The sequence below is a fragment of the Lutra lutra genome, chromosome 1 (assembly GCF_902655055.1).
Source record: "Lutra lutra chromosome 1, mLutLut1.2, whole genome shotgun sequence".
In the NCBI taxonomy this organism is placed as follows: Eukaryota; Metazoa; Chordata; class Mammalia; order Carnivora; family Mustelidae; genus Lutra; species Lutra lutra.
In genome coordinates this window covers 200,915,428-200,925,883 of record NC_062278.1, presented here as the reverse complement: position 1 = coordinate 200,925,883, position 10,456 = coordinate 200,915,428, and the positions used below count along the sequence as shown (strand labels likewise).

Here is a 10,456-nt window from a genome sequence, read left to right as displayed (position 1 = left end):
TTACTTTCTTTCAGCCTCTCAGACATGTCAAGCCCCTCTTATCATTGAGCCACCACTCATGCTGTTGCCTTTTGCCTGGGGTGCTCTTCCTTCAGTGGGCTCATTTTCAGCCTGTCTCAACCCAAATGTCACCTCAGAGAAGCCTCTCTGTTATCCTACTACCTCTGAAGCAGGAATTAAGTCCGTACTTGCCTGCTCACTGTTTCCCACACTAAAAAGTAAGTTCCATGAGGAGGAACTTTGTCTTACTCTCCACCATTATCTTCAGCACACAGTAGGCACCTAATAAATATTGGTGGATTAAATACTGCTGAATGAAGAATCCCTTGAAGTAGGAATTTAATTCCCACTTCATAGATGAGTACACTGGGATAGAACGACATGACTTAGTCAAGAACATAAGCTATTGAGTAGCAAAGACAAGAACTGAACACAGGCCACTTAATAGGCTACTTTCTGCCCTACAGTGGTCTGCCTCATGCTCAGAGTGAGAGAGCTAAATTCCAGAGGCAGTCAGGACTGGAGAATAGCCCTAAAAGAGAGTCCTGCAGAGGAGTTAGGGGGAGGGGGAGGGGCACAGGGATCATGAATCACATGCACGGAGAAGCCATCAAGTTCTGAGACTACCCAGGTCTTCTCCCCACTTAAGTGCTTTGACAGAATGAGTTCTGCCATTCACTAGCCACACAATCACAAAACTTTGCTGAGTCCTTGCTTGTTATCTGTATAATGCAAGTATCATCTACCTACTGTAGTGTCAGAATATGTAAGATAAAATGTCTGACACAGACTTGATTAATAACTACCTTTAACCTGAAAATTGTCTTGTAATCGCCCCTTCCCTTATGTTTGAAGATCAGTAGCTCATGCCACTACATCTCCATTTCCTGGCAAACAGGGTTGAATAAATACATCCAAGTAAATATAAAAATGCCTTTACCAAGGGTACCTGGGTGCCTCAGTTGGCTAAGCATCTGCCTTCAGCTCAGGTCATAATCCCAGGGTCCAGGAGTTGAGCCCAGTGTTAGGCTCCCTCCCCTTCCTTTGCACAACCAGCCACCCCGCCCCCAAGTTGTGTGCTCATTCATTCTCTCAAAATCTTAAAAAAAAAAAATGCTTTTACCTGAACACTTTGGTCCAAATACTGTTAAACACAAAGCAGAATTATCTGTATTATTCATCTTTCCAACAGATAATTCAGTGCCTATCACATGCAGTCACTGTTCACAGCACTTCGGTAAAAAAGACAAAATCCCAACCTCATCGAGCTTCCATTCTAGTGATAGAATGTGAGAGTTAGCAGCATTCACGGGGTGTGTGTATGTGTGTGAAAGCTAACAGGCAGTATCTTAAGCGATGTTTTAGAATTTAAATTTGTCAATATAACACAGAAGTCTATGATTTTAAAGACCATCTAGCCAATCTTCATTTTGTAACTCAGGTTTGTTGGTTATGGCTTTATAATTACCCCGATAATTATATATGATAGCAAATCTGATACTCTGTATTAAAGATTCATAGGACAAATAGGTTTCAAGATAAAGTTGTATGCAGACTACTGGAATAAATACAATGTGATTTATTTATAAATGAGAACAAATTAACAATGGATACTATTTCAAGTTAAAAAGGTGACACTATATTCAATACAGAATACACAACCTTTTATTTTTCTTCAAATTTGGAGTTTTTTAATTATACAAAGATGAGAAGTCAAGGTCTGTAACCTAAAAATATTTACTTATTAAAACTATATTAATACTTTCATAAACTATACAAAAAGATAATGAGACAAACATGTACATTTATAGAAGAACTGCATGTCAGTCATGCCAGATCCCTGGGAAGGGAATTCCCAGCATGACCTCATTCGTCTGTGAGGACACAGAGCAATCCCTGTTCAGGCACACACATTCAATTCCTTGTTCTGCATGGTCAGCACTCGACTTCTTGATGGTTTCCCTCTCTTACGAATGTGCATGTCCAGTTGTCTGCTTCTTAGAGCAGACATTTACCTAAATGAAAGTGTTATAACAATCAGTTACTAGTTATTGATTTGGATTTGCACCAAAAAATCCAACAATCATTTTTTTGAACTGTTTTTCAAAAGACACTTTGATAATAAAATACAATAAATTTTTCAAGGGTTAAGATATAATTATTTTTCCAGATAAGATGTCTGAATAGTAACAAAATATTGGATAAGTTGTTTTCTTAAAAAAACTTTCCCTAAGAGGATATTTCAAAATGAAATCTCTGCAGAGTAATTTCAAATATTAAGTTACCTTCCTCATCCACCAGCCATTGGAGGAGGACTAGGGCCACGCAGATGATTAATTCGACCCATTCTTCTGGGAGGGTTGCCTGGTGGCCTAATAAAAGAAAATTTAATTTTTGCTGTTTAGTAGACATCAAGCGATTTCCTTCCAAACACTCAAATAGATTCTTTATTTAAAATAGGAACTGCCAATTATGTCAGGAGTTGAGAAAATTCAAATACAGGGAACTGACACTTAATGCACATGAGAAAAGTGAGTCAAGCAAGGAATTGTGATGATCTGAACAGTCCTCCCTGTAAATGAAAGCCCAAATGAAACCCAGCTCCCTGGAAATGCAAGCCCAACCCCATGCCACTTCATCTTCTCTGGTTTTCTTTACCAGTGGGAATCCAGATTCTAAAGTAAAATCTCTAGATTTAAGGGTGGTCATCAGTTTTCATCCTCTAATTTGGACTTTTCCCATAGGATATTTGATATACATTTTAGCTTTGTCAAAGTGACTCTAATGATCAAATCAGAGGCAACTTGACTTAATTTACAGTAATGCATTAATTTTATGAAATAGAATTTAAACCTTTTATTTCCATGAGCCTATGCCTATCCATCTATAATAGTTAACTTAAAATTACAGAGTGGTAAAAATATCTATTATCAATTTAAAAAGCTCTACCCTCTTCCATCATCGTATCTGGAATCAGAGGAGCTTCCATAGCCTCTTCTCTTCTTCACATCTTGCTGAAGCAGAGTCTTGAAACTGAAACAAGGGGCAGAAAACAAAAATACCACTTTCAACATTATAAAATGTATCTCCATAGTTTCAGTTATGTGTGTGAGCAATGACTAAAGTAAATAAACTTAGTTCCGACCCCACATTTCTCGAAGCCACCTGGACAACAGCATGTAGCACATGTCTACACAGGTGCCGTGTTGTGGCCCCAAAGCCCCCATTCCTTGTCTTTCTTACATGCTAATAACTCTCCTTGACGAAGTCTAGGAGTGACTCTGAAACCAGAGCCATCCCCAACTTCCTTTCTCCACTTTACATCAGCTGTCAGGCCTCAGTGTCTGTTCCTACAGCACTGCACATTCATTTCCCCCACATTTCCCCTGTCAACAGTCTGTCCAATGTTACCCTGCTGAGGGAGGAGCCTAGGGTGGTGCGCCAGAAGCGCAGGGCTTCTGGGAAACCATCTGTATGGAATTTTCTTTACTTGTGGAGGGGGAAGAAGTTAAAACAATGTTTTAAAAAAATAATAGGGAGTAGGTGAGATGTGTGAGACTTTAAGGAAGTTTTGTATTGGGTAACTTAATGCCCCTCTGTCCCACTGTATTTTTCTACAGAACGATCTCTTCCATTTCCCTCCCCCCTTCTACTTATGCTACATGCAGCCTTCAGATTAATCTTTTTAAATCACAGCGACAATTCAATTAAGTATAAAGATCTCAGTCTGCTATTCAAACCTCTCTGCCATCTTTCCTGTGTTTCCTCTACTCGGAGTAACTTGCTCTGATGTCCACCTCCCACAATCATGCCCAGCCCAACACCCATTGTAATATGAATTAAAGTAGATGAAGGGGCAGTCTCCCACATCTCTGCATCCATGCAGCTCTCTGCCACGTGACGTTCAAATATATACATATATTCCAACTTAACGTGAGTAAGACTTGTTGGTAGGTGATGAATAATTTTCACAAAACAAATAGCATGGGAAAGACCAAAAGATGCATTTAACTAAAAATTGCTTGAAATTATGGTAAAGTTTAAATTTTTGGCTTCTGTGTCAATTCTAACAATTTAAAAAACAATTTTATTACTTGGGATATTTTGTATCAAGATCAAATACCCCTCGTTGGTTTACTGTATAATCTGGAGTAAGAGCTGCACATACACACTAAAGTTGAAACAGCAGAAAGTGGGGCATGTCATTTGGCATTAGAATGGGGAGGCCTGGCTCCATAGATGCAGACTGAAATGGTTACAACACCAAGGCTAAGCCACAGTCAAGCTTCTAAACTAACATATTCATACTTGTTAGATGTATAAGGCAGCTTTACCACCACAAAAGTCTTCATTTTCCTTTGCAAAGCTAGTAATTAAAAAATATATATTATAATTAAAATCTGTTTTGGAAAAGCTCAGCTTAAGAACCTCAACATAACGTACCTAATGTACTTCTGTTAACTTAAATATCAGGGCTATTAAGAGCACTGTTAACACTTACAACAAAACCACGAACTCTGCTATTCCCCAGAAGAAATCTGTTATCAAAGACAATCTCCATGGGGACTGACTCCGGCTGTCCAATACTTGTCCTACAGACAAGAAAAAAGAAACTTCAGTTAGTACTACAGATCTCTGACACAAGATATATTACCATTCGTTGCTTAGGGAACAGTAAGACTCAGTTTTCAACTTGCTCATTGTTCCAGATGGCCAACACAAGGAAAGGTTTGTTATCTGTGCATCCTTCAAAAGAAGGGTTCAGGGAAGTAAAGCTCTTTGATCTACGGGTCTTTTAATACATCAAATGTTTTCCTATGTTCCTAATTTCAGTATGTGACAATTCAAGTATTTTTTTCCTCTTTCTAAATTGTGGTAAAATACAAATTAAAAATTCCCATTTTAACCATTTTTGAGTGTATAGTTCTATGGTATTAAGTACATTCACACTGTTGCACAACCATCACCATCATCCATCTCCAGAACTTTCTGAATCTTCCCCTAACTGAAACTCACTCTCATTCAACACTAACTCCCCTTTTCTCCCTTCCCTTACTTCCTGGCAACCACCCTTTTACTTTCTATCTCTATGAATTTGACTGCTCTAGGAACCTCATGTGAGGAATCACACAGTATTTTTACTTTGATGACAGGCTTATGTCTTCATGTCTCACCCATGTTACATTGCAGGTATGTCAAACTTACCCCCCCCCTTTTTAAGGCTGACTAATATTCCATCATGTGTATATGCCACATTTTGTTATGCATACATCTATTGATGGGACACTTGGGTTGCTTCCACCCATTGGCTATTGTGATCATGCTGGTATGAATGCCAGTGCATGAATCTCTGTTTATTCAAGTATTTTGAGGAAACAAATGGAATGAGTAAATATAAAAGAATATTCACACCACTTGAATGTGAAATTGTAAAATATTTCACAATGTGAAATGTGAAAACCTTTTTCACCTGCAAAGTCTCTTTCCTGTATAAAAAAAAGTTGTTTATACACACCCTTAAACTCTTTACAGTTATGGGTGCCTGGGTGGCTCAGTGGGTTAAAGCCTCGCCTTCGGCTCAGGTCATGATCTCAGGGTCCTGGGATCAAGCCCCACATCGGGCTCTCTGCTCAGCAGGGAGCCTGCTTCCCCTCTCTCTCTCTGCCTGCCTCTCTGCCTACTTGTGATCTCTGTCAAATAAATAAATAAAATCTTAAAAAAAAATCTTTACAGTTATGTCAAAATTTCCATAAATCAAAGAGTCTGGGTATTCTAAGTACTGAAGAGAACTTGCCCTGTTCATTAAAATAGCCACTATTTTTCTGTAATTCCACTGTAATGGGATGCTGGTGATTCTAATTATGGATTCCATGTTTGTTTGTTTTTTAAGTTATTTATTTACTTGAGAGAGGGAGAGAGGAACAAGCAGACTCCCCACTGAGCGTGGAGCCTGACATGCTAAATCCCAGGATCCTGAGATCATGACTTAAGCCAAAATCAAGACTTGGACGCCTAACTGACTGGGCCAGCCAGGGACCCCTATGGACTCGTTTTATCTTAAGCAAAAATGAGGATCTATTTTTCAAACAACTTTAAATAGTGGAAGCTACAACATGAAAAGTTAGAGCTCTAGAGTTTTAGCCTTGAGAATTAAGAGGTCAGAATATTTTGAAGGAACAGCTGTCAACCACCTCTCCTCTCCATTTTCTCAAGGGCTTCACCACACTGACGTCCACCCCCTCAGTCAGGGTCTACAATTCCTCTTTGACTGCCTTACTTTCAAGGATCCATCTGGATCTGAGCTCTCAACGGAGCTATTGACAAAAAAGGGATACACTTCAAGCCAGTGCGTGGGTGATACGCTCTGGTTCTGCCTCTTACTAGCTCTGCTTCATTGGCTGATGTGATATTTTCCTGCTCTGAGAAAAAGTATTCCAAAGCTACTCATCATTTAGGATTGCTGAAGAAAAAGTCATGTGATAGCAAGAGAAATGTTCTGTCCTGTGAAGTGCTAATAAATTCAATTCTTCTAAGAGAGATCTAACTAGAACACAACAATTCTTTCTTTGGGACTCTAAAGAATCCTCTGCATGCACTTGCATTGTTCTATCTTGCTTTAGCACTTTTCCCTCCTCGTTTCTGAAGGCAGAAAGCTCCCCACCCAATATCTGCAGAGGGAGATAAGTTGCTTGGATATAACTGGCATTTCTCAACTATAAAGGTGAGATAAAAGGCCTTAATAGAACCTTTATGTTATTTATGTGGATCCACTACTGAGTAAGGGACAGGTGAGGCTAGGTCGGGAGAGGTTCGTAGCTGGCTACGGGATCAGGCTCACAAAAATCACAAAAAATGTGGAGGTGTGAGGGAACCAGAGATAAGGGAACAAACCTGACCACCCTGCCCTAGGTGTCAGAGGTGGGATCTTGTTATAACAGCTACTTGTGACCAACAAAGAATTATCTGACCCTAAAAAGAAAGTAAGCCATTGAAGGTGCTATTACTAGTCCTTACTCTATGGTGCTATCAATAGAGATGTTAAAAGGATTTAAGTTCCCTGGTTAGCTTTCTATAAAAGACCAGCCCTAAAACCCCTCAGTGGCAACCCTGTTGGGGCCCCTCTCACTCCTGAAAGCTTTTTCTGTATCCTCACTTAATGAAACTCTTATCACTTTACTCCTCTCCTATGTCCACGAGATTCAATTTTCAACTGTGTGAGATACAACCCTCACTCTCCCACTTCACTATGACAATGCACATACTACAAAAGACGTACTACAAAGAATGACAACATAATGCATACATAGAAGCTGCCAGCCTTACCCATAAAGGATATAACACAAAGTCTGCAAAAAAAAAAAAAAAAGTGCCCCAAATAAGATGAAACTTTGATGCTTTTGGGTAGTGTCCATCACCCCACTGAGATTTTTAATTGGAGGAGGAGGCAGGAAGGCATATTTGAAGAGAAATGCAAAGTGCACTCAGCCAGAAGACTTCTCACTCGTCACCTGCATCCTCTCTGAAGACAAACAGATGATTCACACAGAACTAGGACCTAGCTCCACGGATCCTGCTTGCTAAGACTGCACCAAATATCACATGATTCCACCTGAGTCAACCAGGTGGGCAGAAGGTTTTGGCATTGGTCTGACCCAGTCATATTGTGTCTTTCCTTTTCAAACACTTCACTATTATTAAGATTCATTTGTTCTGGGGCGCCTGGGTGGCTCAGTGGGTTAAAGCCTCTGCCTTCAGCTCAGGTCATGATCTCAGGGTCCTGGGATGGAGCCCCGCATCGGGCTCTCTGCTCAGCGGGGAGCCTGTTCCCCCCCCCCTCTCTCTGCCTGCCTCTCTGCCTGCTTGTGAGCTCTGTCTGTCAAATAAATAAATAAAAATTAAAAAAGAAAAGGTTCACTTGTTTTGTTGAAAGAGCGAGCGAGCGCAGAGGGTAGGGACAAAGGGAGCGAGAATTCCAAGCCAACTCCCCACTGAACGCGGAGCCCCAGACAGGGCAGATCCCACCACCCTCAGTTCATAACCTGAGTCAAACCAAGTGTCCGATGACGCTCAACCGACTGAGCCACCCAGGCGACACTTTCTTTGTGGAGTCACGGAACGAAGTCACTCTCGGATTCTCTACTCCAGGAATAGTTACCTTTGTTCCTACAGGGGGCGGTGCTTCTTCCTGCGCCCCTTGGAATTAGGGCAAAGAAAAAAATTACGTGTCTGACTAGCTGCCTACTCCTGGGGGCGGGAGAGGGGGAAGGGAAGGCTATCCCACTTATTTAATTCTCCTTATACATTATAAAGACCGTCTAGTCGATAACAGCAAGGACGCGGACAACAGTCACCTCTGCTCGAAAGCCGACTGAGCCATCATTAACTACCTTCGTGCGGCCAGGCAACCTACCGGACCTAGCTGCGCCTCAGGATCTCCGCCCCTAAAATCGGGTAACAAAACAACGACCTCAACAGGGCTGCTGTAGAGACCGAATGGGTTAATAGCGCGAAAGTTACAACAGCGCCCAGACACAGGCGCTACGCAGACAGACGGTGCTAACCCTGTTGTCATTACTAGCTAAGGACGCGGGCGCCCGAGAGCAAAGAGCGCGTTAGCGACGAAGCTGGGCGAGGGCGCAGGGCAGCCGGCACCGTCGTCACCACCGGGACCTCGGCCCCCGCCTCCGGACTCAGAGACGCTCGGCTGACGCGGCGCAGGGCTCAGCGACTTCGGGAAATAGGTCCTGGGCCGGCGAGCGAGGACGGAAGAAACCGGGGTCCGGCCTCCCAGGCCAGCGGCCACCCCTCAAGACCCTGCCACTCACCATTCGAGATGTAAACCATCTTCGCTGCTAGTTGCCGGCTTCCGGAGCGACTGAGGGGCTTGGCTCCTCTCGGCCTCGGTATCTCCCTCTGCGCCCCGCCCTTGGACGTCACAGTCCGCGGTTAGACCAACCAGCGACGGAGGAAGGAGGTGGACAGAACCCATTGGCTGCTGGGAGGGACACGCACACGACTGCCGTTTTTTGCGTCTCACGCGGGCGACTTCCGGTCGAGCGAGGGCTGCGGGGCAGGTGACCGGAAGTGATGGTTGGGATTTAACCCGTAAGCGCGCGCTTACCTGCCTGCCTGAAGGGTTTGTTTTCACCGCTCGGCGAGGAGAAGCTGTTTTCTAGTTGCTTGCTGGACCCAGGGACGGGAAGGCGAAGCTGTAAAGTGGCTTGAAGAAGTGCTGGCAGGAGGAAGTTCCTGAGAATATTCCGGAAGTGTTGATATTTGAGGGTGTGGAGGGCCGTGCTCTCGGGCCGAGGCGGTGACCAAACGCGATGGAGCTTTAGTGTTCTGTTTTCGGAATACACAGGCACCCGTTAGATGTGTTCATTATTTGTAAAGCCAGTGTTTCTGCTCTGGGTTCGCCAGAAGCGAATGGGGTTACTAGCTCTTGTGAGGCAACCGTGAAAATAAATCTGTAGCGCGAGACCATTCTCTTGTTCATACTGGTGGCCACGTGGCAATCTCAGTCCTGTCTCAAGGCCTTTGTACTTGGCTGCCCTACCCCAAGTCATAACGGCTGTGATTCCCCCCCCCCACCTTTCCCCCACCCCCAAGTCCCGAGTGCTCAAGCCACGTGTCAGCTCGAAAAGGTTACCCCCTCCAGATGATTACATTTTGTACTTAATAGTGTTGGTTAAGATTTTAAGTATGTCCTAAAACCTAGAGCAAACATTTAATTTAATATTGACTTTTTGGGGAGCAATTACCTCCCTCCAAATTGTATAATAGGACAAGACAATATCCTTTACTTTTTTTTTGAGATTATTTTAAAAAATATTTTTATTTATTTGACTCAGAGAGAGAGCGAGCACAAGTAGGCAGAGCAGCAGGCAGAGGGAGAAGCAGACTCCCCACTGAGCAGGGAGCCCTATGTGGCTCTTGATCTCAGGACTCTGGGATCATGACCTGAGCCGAAGGCAGCCGCTTAATCCACTGGGCCACCCAAATGTCCCCTCTTTTGAGACTTTTGCAGCACAATCATAAAGGATCATTTTTGCAAAAATAGTGGGAAAGGTCATTAATTGTACCAAGGACCGTTTTTAACCGGTTGAGCCACCCAGGCGCCCTCCCCCAAGGACATTTTTTAATCTGGACCATGTCCCCATCATCCCTTACCTGCTCTACTCTCCTTGCCTTCTAATTGAAATTCCAGCTTCCACCTTTGACAGCCTTAACCAGTTTTTCAAACTGCAGCAGGAATGCTTTTTTTTTCTTTTTAAATAAAAATCATCTCATTCCCTTGTACCTTTAAGATGCTAAGATTTAGTGATTTCCTATTGCTCTTAGAATGAAATCCAGTTTCTTGGCCTACATGGCCTACAGGCTCATCATGACCTGTCCACTTGCATACGCCTTTCGCTGTACCTTCTGCCACAGTCCCCACCCATATTGTGCTCTACCA

General features: G+C 43.0%; 1 protein-coding gene across 1 annotated transcript; it reads right to left on the bottom strand.

Annotated features, from left to right (window-relative positions):
• Positions 1-2,281: 2,281 nt before the first annotated feature.
• Positions 2,282-8,975, bottom strand: SELENOK (selenoprotein K). The gene is made up of 4 exons (XM_053447779.1): positions 8,826-8,975; positions 4,502-4,592; positions 2,950-3,033; positions 2,282-2,372 (listed from the first exon to the last, which is right to left on the bottom strand). Exons 1-4 carry the CDS (start codon positions 8,842-8,844, stop codon positions 2,282-2,284), a joined length of 285 nt encoding a protein of 94 aa, XP_053303754.1. The 5' UTR covers positions 8,845-8,975.
• Between the last annotated feature and the right edge of the window lie 1,481 nt (positions 8,976-10,456).